Source organism: Ambystoma mexicanum, chromosome 9 (assembly GCF_040938575.1).
Source record: "Ambystoma mexicanum isolate Mex_15411 chromosome 9, UKY_AmexF1_1, whole genome shotgun sequence".
Lineage (NCBI taxonomy): Eukaryota > Metazoa > Chordata > Amphibia > Caudata > Ambystomatidae > Ambystoma > Ambystoma mexicanum.
Genome location: NC_090931.1, coordinates 385242613 through 385267399, shown reverse-complemented (window position 1 = coordinate 385267399; position 24787 = coordinate 385242613). Strand labels below are relative to the sequence as shown.

The 24787-nt window shown below is 45.9% G+C and overlaps 1 protein-coding gene across 2 annotated transcripts in view; it reads left to right on the top strand.

The window, feature by feature from the left end:
- RABGEF1 (RAB guanine nucleotide exchange factor 1) overlaps nucleotides 1-24787 on the top strand; it is a 618943-nt gene that overhangs the window by 308890 nt on the left and 285266 nt on the right. For both annotated transcript variants that reach the window (XM_069614860.1, XM_069614859.1), the window contains one exon: nucleotides 18576-18708. In XM_069614860.1, coding sequence (XP_069470961.1) covers nucleotides 18576-18708 — 133 coding nt within the window. The remainder of the gene's footprint in view (nucleotides 1-18575; nucleotides 18709-24787) is intronic.

Genomic DNA, 24787 nt, shown 5'->3' with positions numbered 1-24787 from the left:
CCTCTGTGCTTTGATGGATCCACTTATCCAGCACAGGTCAAAGTTATGCACTATGCTGTAACTCTGTAATCTGACAAACTCAATGTTTCACCAGCATGTAGGTGGTTGAAATGCTGCCCAACAAAAATACATCACAATGTATGTTAATGATGTAACCATAGAAAAGAAAAATGTATGTTGCAGAAATGGGTACTCATTGCTTATTTTAACCCCCCTAAATATTGAACAGTGAAATTAGAATTAGGAAAAATGGTTAAGTGCAAATTTTAGCCCCAAAAACAGAACTGCAGCTATGGCCTACACATTGAATTTGCTTCTTTCTTTCAATTACCCAGGCAGTCAAGTCTTGTGGAATCAGCTGGATCCTCCTGTAAACGTCTGTCCTTGCTTAGTGGAACAGAAAGCGAGGATTGGTGTCCATTTGAAATTTCAAAATCTGTACTTAAGAATTTTCAAATTAGAACATACACATCCCTTTATTATAGTTGCAGCTAATTCCCTTCTGCTTTGTGTGACTCAAAATCCATGATTAAGCATTTATACTTTCATGTCACATTTTCAAGAGGGTGAATTTTCCAGATACCAGTTTTCCTGCATTATATAAAGTGAACATTGTTCAACTATTAGTTTACAAGGATGTGTTCTGTGCAAGAATGTAAACATGCTTTTCTTACAGGATATGTGTTTATGTTCACAAGATATGCCAAAGTCAGCATGTATAGATGCACATATGTGAATATCCATCACTCTGTGTTTGCAAAAACTTGTCAAAGTCAATAGGCATTATTGCAACTATGTTCCAGGCATATGTTGCTTACATTGGATTGCAAGCTGTTCAATTCAGAGGTTTATTTATGCATTACGCAACAGTATAAAATGTGCTAATGTACAGGGCAGTGGTGCATGGGGAGCTTACTAGCTCTTTGCCATTGTTGTAAAGCTAGTGCGAGACATCTAGTTAATCAAATGTTTGTTACACACAAGTTAATCGGATATCCTGACGACAACATAGACCTTCTCTTCAATTGTCGCCTCTGCAATAGAGCATTGCACGTTGTGCTAATGTCATCCTGGGGTTTCCAGACCCCCTACTTTCTTTGCACACTTGGGGCAGTGATACATGTCACACCTACAATGTAGCTAAACAGTTCTTTATTTGGTACCTACTTAATTAGGTGTTGGTTTGGACAAATTCCTAAAGGGAAACTCTAAAACCATAATTGGATTTCTCAATCCTACAAAGGGTTAGAATGGACACACAAAATAAGTGATTCTCCGGTTCTGATTTTTCTTAGTATGTTGCCTCAAAGTAATGCATAAACAATATAAGGTACCTGCTGCTCTTGCAACACCATATGCTACACCGGAAATGTTCAAACGATGTGGCCAACAGAAAGGATTCAAACCTAGTCATCGGTCCCTAGCCTACTGGCTACCCTAAGCTAATAACATAACAGTTCCAAGGGTTAGCCAAATCAAAGCATTCTTAAATCCTTTTCTTAAAGTCCATCCATATTCTAATACATATGTGTTCCTTCGTTCTTTCCGGATTAACCACATGTCCTTCGTGGAACTTGGATTCCAGGCCTCACCCAGGGATCTCTTCAGACCTTGACTTTAGGTATTCAGGTTCCCAGTAGGCCCCTCTCATAGGCTTTGGGTTTCAGGATTCACAACAGGCCTCTTTTCTAGGCCTTGGAAGTCCAGCAATTTCAGCAGGCATCTCTCGTAGGCCTTGGTTTCCAGCATTCATGCTTCCTAGGTGTGGCAGTACAGGATTCACAACATGTCTTTCTCTTAGGCCTGTACTTTTAGCATTCAAATCGGGTCACCCCCCCCCCCCCAAGGCCATGGTGTATCAGGATTAATTCCAACTATACAAGAGCTTGGGACTAATATTCCCATCCACACCTCTGGGTGTCTCTGGGGGCTGGCTTTAGGGCTTGGGTCAGTCTCTGGTCCTTAAGGGGCCTCTTAGGCGTGGGCTGTAGACCAGGTAACCGTCTCACTATCGGGCCTCCTTCATGCAGCCAGAGCCTCCTGGTGTTTGCTACACCAGCATCTTCCTTGGGCTTAGTGCATAAAGGCAAAAGTATCCCTTTCTCATCATCAAGGGGTTGAAACGTTCACTCATTTCCTTCTGACACACTGCGTCTGGTACACCAACCTTCCTCCCATATACAAAGTAAAAGTGTGTATGGGTCCACACCCTCGAGAGTGCGCTTTGACCACTAACAATAGTAGCTGCGGCAACAATTCCAGAAAGTCTGCCAATAAAGACTTTTAGTGCATAGTGCACAAATTCGATTGGTATTGGTGGATCGTGCTCTGCAAAGTTAGTTGTACATAATCAATAAGAAGACAAGTCAATGTATGTCAAGTTTTCATCTGCAAGTAATTTAATTCCCAGAGTCAGCCGACACGTGTTTCGACCGAAGTCGTCCTCAAGGCTGATAAAATGACCATAACGCCATGAACACAGATTCGTGGATAGAGTGTAAAAGTGTATATACAAGGTGTGTGATAAATATGACAACCATATGTGGTGAAAGCATGTGAAAATATAAATACATTTACAAATTGAGTGTAATATTCTACTTGTGCTTTGTTACAAACATGTACAAATACGAAATGAATATTCAGATAATAAATTGAACCAAGATTTACATACCAAATGTCATATCACAAATGGGAGAGTATGTAGAAGCAAGAGGAACAGACAAACGCAAAAAAACATTTACTAACTTAATGTGTGGTGCACCCAACCTGTACATGGCCACTTTGTGATTAGATTCCGTGAATTGGATTTTCTTAAAAGTTTGTATTATAAGCAATAATTTCGTACTTGGCTCCAGGTGACATGAAGTTGGTGTCAGATTTTGGGTGTTAATAACTATAGGTGTGTGAGGCATGCTAGACCATCACTAGTGTGACCTGGGTACGTCAACTGTGCATGCTTAGCCATTCACCAAACAAAAAAATTCATAATTATCCTCACAGTGTACATTACCCTTCCCACTGCACCTCCTCAGAGGTTCTCTGCCTTTCCTCTCCTTCGCCCAGAAGCTCATGGTCTCCCAAGCTCTGGTTCTCTCTAGGTTGGACTATTGTAACAGCCTCTTCCTAAATCTACCTGCCTCCACTGTCCGCCGTCTGCAACTAATCCAGACCAGGACTGCAAGACTTGTCCTTGGCCTCAAGCCCTGGGATCGTATCTCTCCAGCTCTGAAATCTCTCCATTGGCTCCGAGTGGATGCAAGGATTAAATTCAAACCGCTCTGCATTGTCCACAAGGATTTCTGGGGCCTGGGTCCAAAATACCTTCAGCTAACCCTCCGCAAATACCTCCCTGCTCGAGCTCTTCGTTCCTCTACCTCTAACTCCCTCAGGGTCAGTTGTTTCTCAAAGAAACGAGCTGGGGGTAGATCTGTCTTCGGCTGAGGCCTTCCTCTGGAACAGCCTCCCTGCCACTGTAAAACTTGAGGAGAACCATCTCTGGTCCCGGAAGCACCTCTTTTCTTCTGCCTTCACGCCCTCTCCCTTGCTGATCTGTTCTCTCTTGGCACTGTGCACCTGGCCACCCTCTGTCTTCTGGGCCCAGGTACCTGCTCACCCTGCCACTCTCCTGCACTGCCTCCGGACCATCCCTTGCACTGGGGTCTGTATCCGTACCCATATAGTCCCCTCCCACCCTCCTTTTTTCTTCCTGCACTTATCAGACCTACCCTGTCTGCTGCCTTAAACCCAGCACTTGGCAATTGCTGGCTGCACTGCCACTGTTTGTTGCCTTTATTATTTATTTATTATTATTTATCTGTGTCTTCTTTGCTATGCACTTTCCACGTGTCCGCCTTCCATGCACTTTTCCCCTCTCCCATGCACTTGCACATTCTCAATGTCACAGGGCCTAGTAAGATTGTTGTATTGTTCTCCCCTGTTCCCCTCCCTTGCCTTATCGCGCTCTAAAACACTTGTGTTCGAGCGCAATAGAAATAAAATATCAACACAAATACATGTGTAGGGGGGTTGTTAAAGAATCAACCTTAGTTTTCAGTGAATGGTATATTAACCTAACAAGTGGAGAGATTGAACACATTCTTAACTGCTATAGAGCCTCTATCAAAGTAGACATATTATGAGTAATTAGAAGGGAGTTCCTGTTTTACCAGTGCTGGATATAAGAGCTGCATGGAGTAATTCCTTGAATAAGGTCTCTGATCATTCTTAGTGCATAAGTGGTTGGTTCCCCAATTGGACTGTCTGTGAATAATGGAGGTGTGAATGAACTATGGAACCTTTAATGGTTTAAATATTAAATGAAAATGGTCAGTTGATTGTCTTACCAAAGGCTGGCGCCCTTGTTACGTAAAGACTTCCTGTTAGTTGGTCTTTCCTGTTAGTTGGTCTTTTGTGAGGTTGTATGATAATCTGGGTTGGATCCCAAGTTTGATTTTCGGTGTCATCACCGTTGCCTAAATGTGACCAAGAAGTAGTATAGACTAGTAATGTTTCCTGTATCTCATCCCAAGTCAGATTGCCCATGTGTGTGATATAATGGCCTGAGACAATACACCAAAATGTAAGTCTTACCTTGGATGTTTATCCAAATCCAGGTCCCAGGGTTAGATCCTTAGTGCTGCGCGTGTGCCTACTGGCACCACCGCCATATTTGTTGTGAGTGATGCAGCCGTGCGTGACACGTCACACGCACATTGTAAACAGTGTTCATGATGTCACATGTCTAGTTCCTGCAGTTTGTGCACGGGCAGCCAGAATGTCTTGTAGTTGGTTGTGCTAATACAGCGTAAGTAGAATGCACCAAATGCAAGCTAGTGATTTGACAAATTGAGTCCCCATGTGGGTAGTAAAGAGGACTTAAGGGTCCTAAATCGATTTGTGATAGTTTTTGTCACATACTACTGCTTGAACCCATAGGTGGATGAGTTTTCTGAGCAAATTCTCATAGATCAGTTATTAGTATCATGTGCAATGTTACTAAGGATATGTAAACTGAATTCACATGTTTGACAATAAAGGGGCTGCAGGCGCCATAACCCAATATGATAGTATGATAGTGTTACTAATAAGACCACCTCTTAATGTTGTGTACATGAGGGAACCGTGCGCCTGTTCAATCTCCATGGTTGGAATTTGAACTCGTATACTAGAACTCAATCTTGATTCACATTATAATAATTATAAGCACTAGTGTAACGTGTGCTGTAATTATAGAGCCTTATTAGCCTTATTAGCACAACCAACTACAAGGCATTCTGGCTGCACGTCACAAATTGCGGGCACTAGACGCGTGACGTCATACACGTTGGGTGTGTAATGTCGCACGCACTGTTTACAATGTGCGATTGATGTCACACGCACTGCTGCATCGCTCACGCAACAAATATGGCAGCGGTGCTATTAGGCACTTGCGCAGCACTAGGGATCTAACCCTGGGACCTGGATTTGGATATACATCCAAGGTAAGACTTACATTTTGGTACATTGAGTCTCATTACAAGTTTGGCTGTGGCCTTCCCGGTAAAAACGTCAGGCTGCCACCAAACATGCAGTTTTTTCCAGCGCCTGCAAATGGGCAATTACCGGGTCATTACAGCCTTACCGGACCTGGTAATTGCCCAGTCGCGGGTGCCAGAATTCCATTGGGCTCAATGGGAATGGGGAAGTCAGATGCACCGGAACCATTCAGAATGGTGCCGGTGCATCCGACATGCTGTGCTCCGGAACTGGCGGGCAGAAAGGCACCCGCAAGCACAACTCATAGTTTGCCGGTCTGGGAACTACGGTACCGGCAAGCTTACTGGTACCATAGTTCCCGGACCAGCAAACTTATAATGAGGCCCATTGTCTCAGGCCATTATATCACAAACATGGGCAATCTGACTTGGGATGAGATACAGGATTCCTTACTAGTCTATACATATTCTTGGTCACATTTAGGTAACGGCGATGACACGGAAAAACTAACTTGGGATCCAACCCAGATCATCATACAACCTCACAAAAGACCAACAAACGGAAAGTTTTTTTATGTAACAAGCGTGCCAGCCTTTGGTAAGACAATCTACTGACCATTTTCATTATTCAATTTTTAAACCATTAAAGGTTCCATAGTTAATTCATACTTCCATTATTCACAGACCGTCCAATTGGGGTACCAACCACTTATGCACTAAGAATGATCAGAGACCTTTTTCAAGGGATTACTCCATGCAAATCTTGCGTCCAGCCCTGGTAAGACAGGAACTCCCTTCTAATTACGAATAATATGTCTTCTCTGATAAGAGGCTCTCTATGCATTTACTCTATCAGAATTGTCCCTGGGCCTAGTATGATAGAAACCTCGTCTGTCTCCTCCCCTCTGCCCCCCTTAATGTTTTTTTTCCTCCCATTCCCCCTCCAGCACTATCTGAAATGTTGTCAGGCCTAGTATGATAGTCACTTGTTTTGTTCCTCCCCTACCTTTCTTCACCCCTCTGCCTCATCTTTCGTTTTTCTCCAGCTCTACCAGAAATGTCGTCAGGCCTAGTACGGTAGTTGCCTGTCTGTTTCCATTTCCTTCCCACTCTCCCCCTCCCTTCCTTATCTATGTCTTAGCTCTTGCACTATCTGAAATGTTGTCAGGCCAAGTAAAATAGTTAATTTAACATCCTTACCATGGCCTGTAAGAATGTAATTGTATTTTCCCTTGTTCCCTCCCTTGCCTTGAAGCGCTTTGAAACACATTGTGTATAGGCGCTATATAAATAAACTATAATGTTTACATATCATACAGCAATTAAGAATTTGTTCAATCTCTCTTCACTTGTTAGGTTAATATACCATTGATTGAAAACTAAGGGGGAGTCTTTAACAATCCCCATACACATCTACACTGTGAGCGTTATAATGTACTTTTTGGTAAATTGCTAAGCATGCACAGTTGACGTACCCAGATCACGCTAGTGATGGTCTAGCATGCCTCACACCACTATAGTTAACACCCAAAATCTGACACCAACTTCATGTCACTTCGCACCAAGTACGGAATTATTGCTTATACAAACTTTTTTTTTTAAAAAACACTTTATTTTTGGATCAGAGGCATACAAGTATATCAAAACAGTTCAGAAACAGTAAATTAACATTCTAAATCAACCTCCCTCTCTTTCTGATGTTAACCAAGAATAGACGAAGCGTCTCATCCTCTGAAAGTTCTTCATTTACCATTTGGTAATTCCCAAATTTCTTTCCCCTTCCGTCTTCCCCTTCCCTCCCCCCACCCTGCTTTTACGAACACTTCAAGATATCATAATACATTAGAGATCAACATATGAAAGGGTTCCGTTTAGGGTTATTTCTGAGTTCATTCCTCCATGCTGTTATCCCTCATATGACATGTATGCTCCTGAGGAGCCGTGGTTTGAAAAAGAAGGCCTCTCTATCGCGCACACACTCATGGAACGGGGACAAGGTCGCCAGAAATTTTTGAGATTTCCCAGCCATAAGTGCACAGATTTTCTCCATGACCATCACTCCCCAGATCTTGACCCACCACAATGCCACTATGGGACCCTCCTCATTTTTCCAGTTTTGCGCTAAGGTCATCCTTGCAGCCGTTAGCAGATGAGTAATGAGAGTGGCAGTCGCCCCGGACATTGCATATTTGCCCTCAATCGGGACACCTAGTAGGATGGTTTTCGGGGACATCGGGAGGTCCACACCTGAAATCTCTTTAATGTGGCCCAGAATCTCCTTCCAATAGACCGTTGCCTTGGGGCATGACCACCACATGTGGAATAGGTCCCCTCTTTCTCCACAGTTTCTCCAACAGAACGGCGAGTAGGTCTTGGTGATCTTATGTAAACGGTGCGGGGGCATATACCACCTGAAGCACATTTTATAGGCGGATTCTTTAATCGAGGTGCATCTGGAAGCACCATACACGCGTGACCATATTTTGCACCACTCTTCTTCCGTTAAGGATTCTTGCAAGTCTCTTTCCCAGTTCGCTTGATATGGGAGGCGATCTGACGTTTGGGAGTTCGAAAGGAGTTTATAGAGTCTGGTGACCCCTTTTTTGGGCTGGCCTTCCTGTAAGGTTAGTTCCAAGCCTGACGGTGAACGTGTGCCCGCTTTTTTCACCATGGGTTGATTTATCCAATGTCTGATTTGCAAGTACCTGTATCGCTCCCTTTCTCCTATACCAAACTTCTGCTGGCAGTTCGTGAATTGCAATGGGGAGCCATCGCTGTACATCTTAGCCAAAGTCAGGGTCCCCGCTTCACTCCAACCCTCCCAGAGTTTGCCTCGAAGACCCGGAGTAAAGTACGGGTTATGTAGTATAGGTGAAAATGGACGCAGACCCGTTGGGATACGTTTGTTTCCTCGCTATGTCCCAGCTCTGCAAGGACCCCTTTGTGGATTCCAGGAGGGCACCGCCACCTTCCCTGTGTTTAGCTTTCAGACCAAGGAGTGAGATCAGAGGGATCGACGTGACTGATTGTTCTATTTTACACCATCCTTTATGATGTTCGACCTTAGCCCATCGCAGCATAGGGGCTAAGTGTGCTGCCAATATGTATCTGCCCACGTCAGGTATTCCAAGGCCTCCCAGGAGCGGGGGTTGCATTAAGATACCCTTCTGGATCTTTGGCCTCTTGCCTTGCCATATGAATTTAATTATTGCTTTCTGCAGCTCTTTGATCTTGGTCGGTGGGATGGACACAGGGATTGAGCTTGCCGCGTAAAGTAGGCGTGGGAGTATGGTCATTTTTACTGCCGTGATGCGGGCAAACCACAATAGTTCCTGGGATTCCCATTTAAGCATGTCTTCTTGTAATTGCTTCCATAAGGGAGTGATGTTCGCCTGGAAAACTTTACTTGGTTCCGTAGTTAGTCGTATTCCAAGGTAGTCAAGGGAGTCTTTCGCCCATGTCAATGGGTATGATTGCTCTAACCTTGCTATCGTTTCCTTCTTCGCCGTGATGTTCATTGCTTTTGATTTAGGGAAATTTACGGAGAATCCCGAGCCTAGCCTGAACTCCTCTAATTTAGCCATTGCCCAGGGCATTGTGTTGCCTGGATCACCCATGTAGAGAATGTCATCCGCATATAATGCGAGTTTGAGTTTCGGAACCTAGGGTCACACCTTTGATGTTGGTTTCTAGTCTGAACCGCGTGGCACACAGTTCCATTGCCATTATGAATATCAGTGGGGAAAGGACACCCCTGTCTCGTGCCTCTCATGACCTCCATCAGTTCTGTTTTCTGGCCGTTGATCATGATGGTTGTTGGTGGGGTTTGGTAGTTAGCTAGAACCATCTTGGTGAACTCCGGGCCACAACCAAACCGCTCCAGGATTAGAGACAGATAGTTCCAGTCCATACTGTCAAATGCACGGGAGACATCCAAGGCCGCTATTGCGAACTCTTGTTGCGTCCTTCGCCCAGCTTCTACAACGTCTATTGACCTTCTGATATTGTCCTGTGTGTGACGGTCTGTGATGAATCCCTCTTGATCGTCGTGTACTATATCAGGGAGTACTTTCATCAGGCGGGTAGCCAATATCTTTGCGTAAATCTTTGCATCAGTGTTAATAGCGTTATAGGGCGGTAGCTTGTGCAGTTGCGCGGATCCCTCCCGGGCTTCAGGGGCAGAATAGTTGTAGACTTTTCCATGTCTGACGTCACTCTCCCTTCTTCTCTGATGGTGTTATAAAGCTTTGTCAGTGGGCCGAGTAATTGGATACAAAAGGTTTTATCGTAACCGTTAATGAGACCATCGGGGCCCAGAGTTTTGTTGGCTGGCAAGGCCGAGATGGCGTCGCTGACCACCTGCACTGAGATCGGACTTCCAAGGCTAATTCTGTCTTGTTCTGTTATTTGGGGAAGGGGTAGAGAGTTTATATAGGCAATCTGCTGTGTGGGGTCTAGTTTTTCGGCGCCCAGGAATGTCTCATGGAAATGTCTCATTGTTTTAATTTTGTCTGGTTCTGCTGTATGCGGTTTCCCATGTTAATCGTCCAGTTGTACTATGTAGTTGCGGGCTTTACGCTTCCTCAGTTTCACCGCTAGAAATCGGTTTGCTTTACCCCCATGAATGTAGTAGGACTGTTTCGTGCGGAGTAGTGACAGGGCCATCTGATCCGCAGTATGATGCTCGAGCTGTGTTCTGATCTTCCGGAGTGCTCGCAGGGATTTCCTTGAGCGGCAAGTTTTATGTTGTATTTCCGCATTTTTCACCTCTGTTTCTAACCGATGAGTCACAATTGCTCTTTCTCGGTAGTATGCGGCTGCTTGTGACATAAGCTCACCCCTGATCACCGCCTTCCCTGCATCCCATATTGTCCCCCAGCTTATTTCCCCATTGTCATTTTCTTTGAAGTAGTTGTTTATAGCGGTCTCTATATGTACTATGTTTCTCAGTAGGACTTCATTCAATCTCCAGGGTGGTTTACATTTGTGATCTCCCTCCCTCCAAGCTACACCCACTATCACTGGCGCATGGTCTGAATGATATTCCACCCCTATTTCCAACCCAGTTATTTGTGGAATTAACGGAGTAGAGACAAGAATCATATCTATTCTTGAATAGCCCAGATGAACCGCTGAGTAGTGGGTATATTCCCTGCTGTCCCCTGAAAAAATCACCAGGTCTCAATGACTCCCATGTCCCTAAAAAACCGGCCCAGTGCCCGTCTATTTCTTTGATCTGCGTTGGTGGGTGGGAGTGTTTTGTCCAGGGCTGGGTCCATGACACAGTTAAAGTCTACTCCAACTATTAATTGGCCCTCACACCAGCTGCCCAGTTTTCCCAATAAGTTTGTTATATGCCCCCAATGAATGCCAAGATGTCTTTATAAGGCCAGGATTGTGTACATTCTACCTTTTAATCATCCCTTTCAAACCCAGATAGCGCCCCTCTTTATCTCTACAAAGTTGGGTTTTTTGAAAAGCTAGAGCCCTCCCCATCAGTATGGCCACCCCCCTCTTTTTCTCCCCACTGGAGGCAAAGTATTGTTGCGGAAATGCTCGATGTGCCATGCGCTTTTCATCTTTCGAGAGGAGGTGTGTCTCTTGCAGTATCCCTATCTCTGTCTGCATTTTTACCAGCCGATCGAGGATAACCCGACGTTTAACTGGAGAGTTCAAACCCTGAACATTCAGGGAGACTATATTTGATTCAGCCATGCATATTTAAGAGGAGAATATTTGCCCTTAGCTTTGTATAAGGTTGCACTGGTTTCCCCTTTCTTTCCCCTATTAGGACCTTTCCAAAGTCTCTTGCTACGTCTCCTTATGTTAATCTCTGATAACTTTCCCCCCCCCTCCTTGTCCCCCTCCCCCTCCCCTCCTTGTGTCCTCAATAACCCGGATTCTATAGAATCCTCCCCACTAACTATTTGGGGTGTCAGGTCGGAAATCAATTCCAAGGGGCGCGAAACTCACAGTTGTAAGGTCTCGCGTTGGATTCCATAGGTTGGCATTGCCTGCCTCCGCACCGACTGCTTATAGAAGCTTGTATATGTTGCAGCATGTAGATCAACAGATCTCAGTCGGAATGTGTACTCAGCTATCGTATGGCTCTATTAGCGTTTCTGATGGTCCTGGCACATCTGTGGGCCATCTAATTTTGATTAATTTCTCGGTCTGCCTCTGCGCGCCATGGACCATTCCCACAGGTTGGGCCCAGCATCTTGTAGCTGTCATGTCCTGTCTCTATCCGGAGAATTCGGGGCTTCCTCCAAATTTAACAACGCCTGACCCTCGTCACATGTAGTTATTCGCCTCTGTTTGCCCTCCCAATTGAACATTAGGCCAAAAGGATACGCCCATAGATAGGGGATTTGTTTTCCCTGTAAGGTTTTTGTCACCGGGCGCATGAGTCTGCGCTTGTGTAGCGTAGAAAGGGCAAGATCCTGGAACAATTTAATTTCATGGCCATTTACTGTCAGGCCAGAGCTGGACCTGGCCGCTTTCAGGATGCATTCTTTTGTTATAAATGAGGTGAGAGCCACCAGTACATCCCGTGGGCGGGCCCCCGGGTCACTCCTTCTGGGTCCAACCCCGTGTATTCTATCGAATCCAATGGATTCTGGTGCTAAATCTCGTAATATGTTACTGAAGGTCAGTGAGCGTGTCTCGCTGAGGTTGCTATCGGGGATCAATTCGGGTAGCCCTTTAACCCGTATGTTGGAACGTCTTGACCGATTTTCAAGGTCTTCCACCTGTAGTTCCAGATTGTTCATAGCAGTGGCTATTTGGTCCAGCAGGAGGCTGGACTGTTTGAACTCTTCAGATAAGGCGGAGAGGCCGTTTTCAACTGTCTCGCCTCGGTCACCAGTATTTGGATAGTTGGTGATCTTGTCTCCTTGGCGAACCTTTCGTTCTGGGTGGGGCGCTTTTGGTTCTGGTGCCCGGCATCGGAGTTAGAGGCCTGTCTTGGCTGAGCAGCTTATGTCTTCGGGGTGTACCCTAGTGGGGGGAACCCGCAGATTTATACTTTTGAGGTGCCCGGCCAAGGAAAGTCAGGGTCGATGTGGTTCATGTGCTCGGGATCCTATTCTCGGAGTTCGGTGAGGGGGAGCACTGGGGGCAGACTCAAAGCATCTGTTTCGTACAGCACTTGGCTAAAGTAGACTTCAATTGGGCGCATGGATTGGGACCCGCTGTTCTTAGTACCGGATGGCCAGTGCAGATTTTGCCTTGCTTGTTATGCCCGTTGATCCGCCTATTCCTTTTGAGCCCCCCAAAGCGAAGGATTCAACTTACAGGTCGCCGGTGACAGTGGGCCTCGACTTCTGTGCTCATGTGTTGTGTGGCTGTCAGTTTCAAAACTACGCTGTAATTTCAAATGTGCTCCAGGATCCAGCGGAGTCTTCGCCGCCGATCGCAGCTATAGGAGAGACCAGCTGCGGGCGGAGTGGGACCCGTACCCCGGTGTCGCTGGATCCGGATTTATCAGGCTGCAGAGAGGGGGCGTGAAGGGGGGGGGGCAGCGTATGGGCTCTGTCCCGGTGCCGCTGCTGATGTGGTTCGGGAGGCTCGGACCCGGCCGGGGTCACTATATTCGTTGGCAGCTGCTGTTTAAGCTGCGCGGCACTACAGATCTCCCCAGCGCCTCGCGTAGGAGGCACTATCCCAGCTTGCAGCGAGCCTGGATAGGCCCACAATTCAGCACTTTGGTCTCCGCTGCGGGGTGTGGGAGAGTCCGTGTGGCAGCACGTCGGCAGTCGGGCCCGCCAGAGATCCGCCGGGAGGGGGAGGCCACACTCCCCAATTATAGGCACTTTGGCTCTGTTGCGGGTCGCACCGTATCTTCGGATTGCACCCATTTTACCACGCGCTCACAGGCGCCGTTTCTTGTGGCTGCTGCGGTGTGGCTCGGAAGGCCCAGACCCGGCCGGGGTCGCTATATTTGTTGGTAGCTGCTGTTCAGGCTGCGCGGCACCACAGGTCCCTAGGTCCCACCAGCGTCGCGCCTTGTGTAGGACAGAACTTTCCAGCTTGCAGCGAGCCTGGATGGGCCCGCGCTTCAGCACCTTGGTCTCCGCTGCGGGGGGTGGGAGAGCCCGTGTGACAGCGCGGCAGCAGTCGGAGCCCGCCAAAGGTCCGCCGGGAAGGGGGAGGGGAGGCCGCTCTCCCCTATTATATGCAGTCCAGCTCCGTTGCGGGTCGCAATATATTTTCGGATTGCACCTGTTTTCCCACGCGTTCACGGACGCAGTTTATTGTGGCTGCTGCGGTTGAAATACACCTTTGTGAGCTTTTGTTGTGTCCGCCGGTGCGGAGCGCAGAGGACGTGCGTCCACTTCAGCAGGCGGCCATCTTGGAATCCTGCTTATACAATCTTTTAAGAAAATCAGATTCACAGAATCTAATCACAAAGTGGCCATGTACAGGTGGGGTGCACCACACATCCACATATTAAGTTAGTAATGTAACATTTCAGATTATCTATGAATCGCTTTGACAGTGTTTGTTTTGTGTTTTTGTCTGTTCCTCTTGCTACTACATACCCTCCCATCTGTGATATGACATTGGGTATGTAAATCTTGGTTCAATTTATCATCTGAACATTCATTTCGTATTTATATTTGTGCTTTGTTACAAACATGTACAATCTGACTCAATTTGTAATTTATTTTTTATATTTTCACATGCTTTCACCACATATAGTTGTCATATTTATTTCACGTTTTGTATAGACACTTTTACACTCTATCCACAACTCTGTTCGTGGTGCTATGGTCATTTTATCAGTCTTGAGGGCGACTTGGGTCAAAACACGTGTCGGCTGACTCTTTGGGAATTAAATCACTTCCCCCCATATACCCAGTACTTAATTTTCCCTCTTTTTTTATCATCCTTTCCCAGAGCAATCCCTTTACTGATTTCTTTTCTAAAACATATTGAGGCATAATTGGCTCCTGGGCTGCTACAGTTCTTCTCTCTGTCTCGCCCCCCCTCCTCCTCCTCCTTTTCTCGATCCTTCTCTTCCTCTACCCCCTCTGTACCCCCCCTCTAACTCCCTCTTCCCCCCTAATCTTCTGTTGGAAGGCTTGGTATGTAGTCCTTCCTCTATTCTATGCTATGCTGTGCATGAGGTGTTGTTTGCCTGCTGTCCTCTACTTCTGGGATCCTGCTTCCCCTGGTCCCGCTCATTCTCCTGGGTCTCCTTGCCCTCTGCTATGTGCCGGTTGTTTGCTTGTAGTAAATCCAAGCTTTTTTGGTTTTGCACCACGTGCATATAGTGAATGTTCTATTCCTTCAACTCCCTATTTAATAGGTTTGCTCCTGCATTGTACACCTGGATGGGACAAATATTCTCCCTTTATGGCCAATGTAACTCGGTTTTACGTATCTTCTGAATCTTTCTATGAATTGTCTGGTTTAGCTTCCTCTATTTCTTTGACTTCTAAGAAATCAGTTAGATCATCCACATCCTGTTGTATTAGACCACTCCTTGATTCAACAGTGTTCTTCCTTTCCTCAATGCCAGACATTTCGCCAGAAGCTGGAAACCTTATCAGGAAGTCCTGAGCCCCAGGCCAATCAAAGAATTATATGTGTCTGGTCTCTATAATCTAACCGGTGTGTTCAGTAAAGTTTGGAGCCCTATAAATACTCTATGGTCATGTTTTCTATTGTCCTCTCCTCTCCAGTTGCAGGGGGTACATGCTGCCAGGTGGTTAATGTTTTTGGTCTAACAATTTCTCTGCTTCTTATCCTAGTGGACAATGTCACTAGAGGCCAATTGCTGCTTTCAAATGCATCACAAGGTGCTTGAAGTTTACCCCCCCACCCCATATCCAATTACTTTTTTTAAAGGTCTATTCACCTTCAAAAGGGGCTTCAACTGGGCTAAGAGCGACACAAGGCTCATAACAGCATCAGAGGTACTCATTCCTTCATCCTGAGGCTGCCTGCAGAGGTCAAGGTACACACAAGAAGCATCTAGGATCGATTTATGGACTGCTCACATGACTGCTGACCCCTAACCTGCCATCTTTGAAAGGCCTTTCCACCTTCAAAAGGGGCTTCAACTGGGCTAAGAGCAATGCACACAGCTCATAGCAGCACCAGAGGCCCTCATTCTGTCTTCCTGAGGCTGCTTTCAGAAACAGCATGGCTCCTCCACCGGTTCCTGCTGCTAATCTGGGCGTGGCATCTCCCATCCAGCCTGCTCCCCTCAGCCACCTGCACCACCATCAATGGACGATCAGGGCGACTTGAGCCAGGACTCCATCTCTCGGCTTGCCATCCTCTGTAGCCCCAGGCTGGTGTTCCCGCCTCCGCTTCCCACGATTGGATGTTCATTACCACTTCCAGTACTTGTGTGCTTGGTTTAGAGTGAATCGGCCCCGGGCGAACCAGCAAAGGGCAAACCGTAAAGGGCCAACCTCCAGCTTCTATGCTTCTTCGACTAGGAGCTATTGCTTTGCTGTGTCCCGTTACTTGCTTGCTTTACTCAGCCCAGCCCTCAGCATGCACTGCTCTTATTATCTCTTCCTCTTCTACTTTCCTTTTCATTGCCCTCTTATCAAAACCATTTCAACACTATTTCAATCCCTGGCCTCTCTTTTCCTCAATGCCACCCCTCTTCTCGCTCACCTACTCTCTATTCGCAAAACCTTCATAACTTTTACCACACTTCCTCTTCACACATCTACTCCCAGCATCTCCACTTCAGTCAACATCCGTATGCTTCTACATCTCACTCTTTAAATTGCTCTTGAATATGCACAATATGTCTGTAACGAGACTTACCTCCAACTTCTTTCTTTCCCATTCTCCCTCTCTTGACCCCATTACCCTTACAGAAACTGGATTCCTCCCTCAGACTCTGCAATCCTTGCTGCCCTTCACAACCCTGCCTAGACCTTCACCCACTCTCCCTTCCCAATTGGTAGGGATGGTGGTGTAGGACTGTTTGCATCTTCCAAACCTCCTATCTCTCCTACACCGCTATCTCCCATTAGTACTCCCTCTTTCAAATACACTATCTCCACAATCGTTGCTCCCTATGACATTATTCATATTATATCTCTCTATCAGCCCTCTGGTCCTGCTTGTCAATTTCTTGACCGCCTCTCAACTAATGGACTCCCTTTCTCCCCATCACCTCATTGTCACTAGTGACTTAACCTCCCCTCTCCGAATCAACTGACTTTAGCTCTCTTCTCCTTAACCACTCCCTCTCTTCTGCCCGCTGTATGCTCAGCCATTCAAATGGTAGCTCCCTTGACCTTATTCTCATTTCCTCTGGACTCTCCTCCTCTGATATATTCACCGCTCGTTCTCCCTCATATTATTCGATCGTCTTTGCCTCAATCTCCACTCCTACTTCCACCCCACTCTCTCCATCTGCCACTTCCATTATCAAGCGCAAGTTTCCCTCCTCCAGACTTCCTATTTACCTCTCTCACCTGGAGCATTGTGCTATGGAGGCCCCCTGCAATTTTATTACGAAGATTTCACTCACATGGGTGCAGGAAAATTATTTAGGTTGAATGTTTTTCCAGTGCGCACAAGAACTGCATGGTTGGGATTGGATAGGGCATGCCCATGTGGGCTAGGAAAACATGGACATCTTGTACACATTTAATTGATTTGCAAATTTAATACGAGGCAAAGGAGATGGCTCAGGCTACACTTTTTAAAGAACAATATTAGAAGTTGTGCAGAGGGCATGTCCCTAATAATGCATTCAAAAGATGAAGACCTTATATTTGATACTTTCTCGTTTGTGAAAGAATCAGTGGGGCGGAAGTTATACATTTGTTGAAAAGACAGTCAATCTAATCCGGACCCCTTCTTTTACCAGTTGCAGATAGATTAAGTTTTGATACTTTTATCATTTTTATTTTAGGTTTAATTTTCATGTAATTTTAATGGTGAAAGCCAAATAAACTTTGTTTGACTAACCTACACCACTCTCTCAATGCAAAATTCACAGTTGCATCCACTGATAAAGCCTTCACTAAAGTTAACGCTGCTCTTAACACTCCCTTCTCATTTCACCTCCCCTCTTACTGCATTCACTCCTAAACCCTCCCCGGCTTTGTATTACACCTACCATCCCCACACTGAAAACAATCATCACACTTGGTAAAGATCTAGACACTGCTCAGATCTCCAACTTTACCTAACTGCTCTTCAAAAGTACTCCTCTGCTCTTGACTATGCCAAACGTGACGTCTATCCCTCTCATTTCATCTCAATCCCCTCAACCTACGTGCCTCCAAAAATCACTTGGCTCAATTCCATCTCCTCCTAAACCCTCCTCCATCTCCTCTCCTCTCCTCTTTCTAATCTAGCTCTCTACAGTGCTTCAAAAATGCCCAACATTTAAAATACCTTCGCAGATTACCTTCTCTCTCCCACACCTACTCTTTTCGCCACCACCTCTACCCTCTTCTGACAAGGTCTTCCTTTTCCCCCACTAACCTTGATGAGATTCTTGACCTTCTCAGGACTAACCCTTTATCTGCCCCACCTTCAGTCTTAGTGGAGCTGAGCATCAGTGAGTGAGATGCCATCCAGCGGCAAAACCAAGAAGTGTAGAGTATATGTGGAGCGATAATACCTCCATGTCTCCAATAAAAGTGTCCTTTTAATTCATAAACTTTCAGAAAAATCTGCAATTTATGGCCAGACTGGAATCTTCTATCAGGCTTGTTTAAAGTATATGCACAGGTTTGAACTATAACCGAGTAATCACTAGACCAGCCAATTGCTCTTATCATATCCTTGAACTATGTTCCTGCCAAAAAATGCATTAGTAATATCTATGACAATGAGGGTCATGACCAAGCAACCGTAATTTGGTGTACCATTATTGTATGGCAAGGTTAAGCAAACTAGTGTCTTATAATATTCTCACAACCCACATTCATTTTTTCATGTTGTGAAATTTAATAAACCGGAATAAGTTTGAAGAGTGTCACACAAGAAAATCAGAGAGGATTGTATTGGTTGTGTGCATGTTTGCTGAATGATAAATGTCTAACTTTAGAATGTTTTTGATAGTACTGAAAACACTGTAGCCAACGTGCATTTCTTTCCCCTTTTTAGTGCCTTCCGAGAAGGTTGAAAAAGCAATGGACGAGATTGAAAAATTCATCATGACTCGTTTATATAAGCATGTTTTCTGCCCTGAAACCACTGATGATGAGAAGAAGGATCTAACTGTTCAGCGAAGAATCAGGTGGGCATACTAGCACTCATAGCAACTAGAACTAGTACCTGATGTCAGTTCTATAATGAATGTTGGTTAAGTTTAATGCCTGAAAAGCAGTGCTTGTAAAAGGGTCTTCAGTTAGGAAGGCAAATGAGAATAGGTGGTCTGGTAATACAATGGGCTCAACAAGAGATTGTGTGATATATCTCACAAATGTGCCAAAGTTATGCCAGGGGTTCTGGAAAGACCAGGACAGCCTTTTAAATAAATATGTGCACTGGTTAAGACATTAAAAAAATGTTTCAGTGATTAGATCAGACATTGTGAATGTACGTCGTATTTGCCCAGATCCTATAAGAGGATTAGAAAATATCCAGTTGATCCTGGCGAATTACTACCTTAAATCGGGGTTACTCTCACCCAATGCTAGGACACTCCAACCACCGGAATTGGCCATCGAGATAAGAGGGAAGCCACCAATATTTGACATGGCTAGTCAGGAGGTGGCAACCACCCCATTGTTCTTGTTCCAGGTGACTTGACCGACATTACCTGTACACTGATATTTAGCACCACACTCACCCAGAGATCTGGAGATGGACATTGAACTAGATGGTAATGATTCAATGTTAAGGGACTTGAAAATAGCATGATGGAACTATTCAGGCCTGCAGACACATCAGGAAGATCTGATTGGGTAGAATTTGTGAGCAGCTTTGACATTCTTTGCTTCCAAGAGACCTGGGATGAAGGTCATTGTGTACTATAAGAATACTCTGCAGTGAGGTGGGGCACCCGAGTGGTGGGTTGTGTATGTGGATCAACTCTAAGTTGATTGCCAGGGTCAACATTGTGAAGATGTATTCCCTGGATCTGCAGTGCTGATTTGTTGATGTAAATTCCTAAGATAAAATGCTCATATTCAATGTATATATGACCGGCTCTATGGTAAAAAGGGTGTGAATACTTTGAACAGGGTGGAGGTGATGAATGGAAGAGCAACTCGAGCATAGTAATAGAATGAGAGCAATTGTGGCAGGTGGATTTGGACTGCTGGAATAAAATGAAATCATTTGAAGTGTATGCGCAAAGGGATATTGATCACTACGTGTTGTGGTGCCATAGCCCTTATTGGTTATGTTACTCCTGGGGTGATTCCCGCTGTGGCACAAGTATCCATCTAATAATAGGCGCATATTGAGATGGGATGAACCGATAGTAGAGAATAACTTGCGGGTAGTTGGTCAAGCTGATGATATTCCTGCCGTTGGAGGTGATATTGAATGAAGTGGTCATGGCTGTTGGGAGGCAGATGAAAGGGAAAGCCCCTGGCTGTATTTTATGCCCGGAGACCTCTTTAAGAGCGAGCCAGAAATGTGGGTGCACTATTTGCATAGGCTATTTAATGCAATCCTTCACATTGGCACTAAACCTACTTCCTGGAATTCTGCCGAAATTGTCTCCATTTACAAAAAGGCAGACCTTCGGGACCCTGGTAATTATCAGCCCATCTCATTATTGAACATAAGCAGTAAAGTCTTTGGAAAATTCTTGCAAATAAAAAAAAGGTTAAACGGGAGGCTCTGAGGGATTTTACAGGCAGGATTTTCAAAGGGTGTTAGTACAGTGGATCAGATATTCGGGTTAAACCTAACATTTGATAAATATGTGAAAATAAATAAAGGGAACTTGTATCTTCTATTTGTAGATCTAAAGGCAGCCTTTGACAGTATCCTGTGGCCGGCCTTGTGGCAGGCTCTATATGCTAAATGGGTACCACAGGAGTTGCTAAAAGCCATTATGGAGCTCTATTCTGATTCAACAGCTAGAGTAAGATGGGGCCTTGGGAGAGAGACTATGCACTCAAGGTAGAAAAAGGCGTTAGGCAGGGTTTCTATGCTTGCCCTGCTTTGATTAATCTTTTCTTTGTTGGAATCCTAGATGAGTTTCCTTCTGACATCTGGGACGCACCTCTCCTACCACGAGAATACATTGGTATTTATTTTTTCGCAGACAATGTATTCCTTCTGTCAAGGACGTAGTTGGACCTGAAGTAGCAGGTGGACCACTTTCTCAAGTTTTGTAGAGCTAGAGACCTGGAGGTCAATACCAAGAAAACAAAACTTATGAGATGTGGTGGAAACCGTAGTTTCTGGACAAGGTTGGAGCTAGCAATTGAGGGGGATAAGCAAGAGGAAGTTGAACATTTCGATTATTTGAGCGTCAGGATCAGCAATGCTGGAACATGACGGGCGCATGTGACGAGGGCCAGTACAGGGCTATGGAGGAAATGCAATGGTATCGTAGCATTTGCTAATCGAGCTAAGTACCATTCTGTTGTACGGCCGGTGGAAATATATAGGAGAAGAGTTCTAACTGGGGCACTATGTGGTGCAGAAATTTGTGGCTCGATGAGAGTAAATAGCCTTTCAACCACTGAGAATTGCTTTTTTAAAAAGGTTACTATGGTTGCCTGTAAGCACCCCTAATATTCCCCTGCATATGGAGCTAGGTCTACAATGTATTTCTGACCAAATTGCCCTTAAGCCTGTTTTATTGTGGATTCACATATGGGCCAGCGAGTTCCACATAAAATACCGGGAAGCACTGAAAGAGGTTTTGGCACTCAACGGGGTGAGTTCCTGTGAGTGGTTTCGACACATTAAGCAATTCCTGTATAGGATATCATGACCATCGCCCAAAACCCCCTCTGGCAAACCCATTGGCCAGGTGGAGTCAGGACTCGGGCCTCTAGAGCCTGGCATCCTCTTCAAAAGCCCTCATGCGGCCAGTCCTGGCGCCTATGGCGCCAGGCTCGTACACCATAAAAAACGTTGTGCTTGGGAACTACTTGTATTGTCAGCCAACATGGAGGCATCCACATAGCTTGGTTCCTAAGAACCACGCTATGCGGTCTAGTGTTTTGGGTGTGGTAGCCTAGGGACTACTTTACCGGGACTATTTTGTTGGGGCTATTTAAACCACACCCGAGCAAGACAACACGCTTCGTGTTACTTTGCAGCTTGCAACGTGATGCTCACCGTGTCCAGCTATTCCCTCGAACCTCGGAGAAGCAGAACCTGCAAGGAACAAAAGGATCATTATTAGCAGCAGCATCTTACCTGCAGTCTTCATCTTTAAACACTCGCAGCTACTGAGAACAGCTTCCTCGAATCTGCACGCCTCCCGGACAGAACAACCTGAAAGAGGAAGATAGAGGCAATATTAAAGAAAGCAGTAGAGACATTTACAAATTACGAACTGCTCAAAAGGCTTACCTGGTTGGTCGCCTCTCGGCTGGCACCACTCCAGACATTCCACTTGTGCTGAAGAACACCGCAACCTTCAAGGAAGGAAAATACAGGTTTGCAAAGGCAAAACTTCGCAACGCTGTGCATAGCTCTTACTTACCGCATCATAGCACTCTTAATGCGCCATCATTTACCAGCGGGACTCAACCAAGCCGGTTCGCCGCGCTGAAGCTCCGCATACCCAAGGGAGAAAAAAAGAGACATTTTAAACCAAGAAAGGCATGCAGGATAGCAACAAAACTAAAGAACAGCAATAAGACCTACCTGAACAATATCAAACGGGCCACCGTCAGTGAAGTAACTGGATCATACTCGCCTATGAAAGACAACATGCCCCTGCAAAGAAGGCAGGACGGAGAGCACGCCTAATTCTACCACAAGGTGAGGAGAGGGCGCTAGTGGGACTGAAAGCATACGGGGCTGGAGGGAGGATACTTACCCCAGGCGGTCAGTCTTGAACACAGTCCTCCTGTATTTTCAGGCAGAACCTTCCCCCGCAGACCACATCAGGGCAAAGCTGAGAAGCATACCAGCGAGTAACCCGGCTGGGTGGCGTCCCTGTGGATACCAGGTGAGCGTAACAGAACGTGAAGCCTACCATAACAAATCCACCTGGGCACCATGGAGACATCAGAAATGGACCAATTGGCCCAATTACTAGCAGAGCTTCGTGCTGAGGTTCATTCTGCCTGAGAAGAGAGTAATGCCCTCCGGAGAGAGACCGAATAGTGACCAAAGAACGTACTGAAGAGATTAGCAGGCATTACTTACAATCACAGGCAGGACAGACGCCTTTACCTGGAAGCAATCCAGCGATGCGAAACCCCGCCATACCACCCACTCCGGTACAGATCACGTTATCTGGAACAGTGCCCCTGGCATCACCAGAAAGGTTCTCAGGCGACCCACAGAAGTATGCGGCATTCATCAATTAGCGCCGCCTTCATTTTCTTTGTAGGCCTGGAGCATTTTCAAACGACCAAGCTCGGGTAGCTTTACCTGAGTGGTAGTTCAGCAGATTGGTCTGTGCCGTTGGTAACCCATGACGATCCTCTTTTCCATCGAGGTTTACGAGGCGAATTAAAGGACGTATTAGCCAAGGTGGTTGATCCACCCAGAGACTGTGCAGAATTCATAAATCTGGTCGTGCAGCTAGACCACCGGTTGCAGGACCGAAAGGCAGACCGATCTAAGACGGACCCTGGGACTGTGTATGTTCGCCCAAGGGAAAACACACCCCGTGTACTTGAAAATGCTGTAGACCCATGCAGATTGGAGGGATACAGCCTCCATTAACAAAACCAGAGCGGGACACAAGAAGACAACAGCTTTGTTTGTATTGTGGGAAACCAGGACATTTCCTGAAGGACTGTCCAGTAAAACCCCCAAGAAGAACAGTCGGGGCCACACAGAAGGATGAAGCTAAGGAATCGGAAAACTACCAAGTTCAACAAACATAGAGGTCAGTTTGTCGAGTGAGAAGAAAGAGTTGCTGACCTCGCACTTTGCAATACCAGTGATCTTAACCACCAACAGTCATCAAGAATGCATGCCGTTGAAGCATACGTTGATAGCGGAGCAGTTGGAAATTATATTGATCAAGAACTGGCAGCAGAGATGGGGCTTCCTTTGTGTTCTAAGCCTACTATGGACAAGGTAATCACCGTGGATGGGACAGAAATTGCTTCCGGACCAGTAACCCAGTGCACAGCCAGGGTAACCTTGCTGTGCCAGGACGGACAGCGGGAGTCTATTTCATTCGATCTCATCAAGGCACCTCAGTTCAGGCTAATACTAGGGATGCCATGGTTGGTTGCTCACAACCCTTTAAAAGACTGGCGGGCACGAAAATTAACCTTCCCCGTTGACTGCTCCCCTTCCTGCTATTACCAAGAGGAGAAACCTGACGTCTGTATCCCCATGACTCCCGGAGCGACAGTATCAACCCTGGGAGCAACTAATACCTTGCCAGGTGAATACCATGATTTCCAGCATGTTTTCCGAAAGGACCAAGCCAATACATTGCCGCCGCACAGGCCCTATGACTGTGAGATCAACCTTGTTCCTGGTGCACAAATCCCTTGCGGCAGGATCTACGCTCTCACAGAACCAGAAAACCTTCATTTGAAATCCTATTTAGACCAGTAACTTGCAAACAGATTTATCCGTCCTTCGAAGTCCCCCGCAGCCAGTCCTTTGTTCTTCCTACCGAAAAAGGAAGGAGACTTGAGAACCTGTATTGACTACCGCGCATTGAACCAGATCACCGTGAAGAACTGCTGCCCCTTGCCTCTTATCCCTGAGATGCTAGACCAAGTTAAAGATGCCCAGATTTATACCAAATTGGACCTTCGAGGAGCGTACCACCTGGTCCGAGTCAGAAAAGGAGATGAATGGAAAACCGCCTCCCGTACGAAGTACGGCTTGTTTGAATATCAAGTCATGCCCTTCGGGTTATGCAACGCTCCTGCGGCATTCCAATATTTCATGAATGACGTCTTAAGGGAGTTAATTGATGTGTGCGCCTTAGTGTACATAGACGACATCTTAGTATACTCAGCCTTGGAAGAAAGATCATCGCTTGTTTGTAAAGCTTGAAAAATGCTTTTTCCACGTCACCAAAGTAGAATTTCTTGGTTTTATCCTTACTCCAGGAGGCATCAGAATGGACGTGCACAAAGTAGATGCATTTCTGAAATGAACTTCACCGACGTCTCTGAAAGGGGTACAAAGCATGCTGGGCTTTGCGAACTTCTACCGTCGGTTCATCCCAGACTTCTCTCAGGTTGTGCACC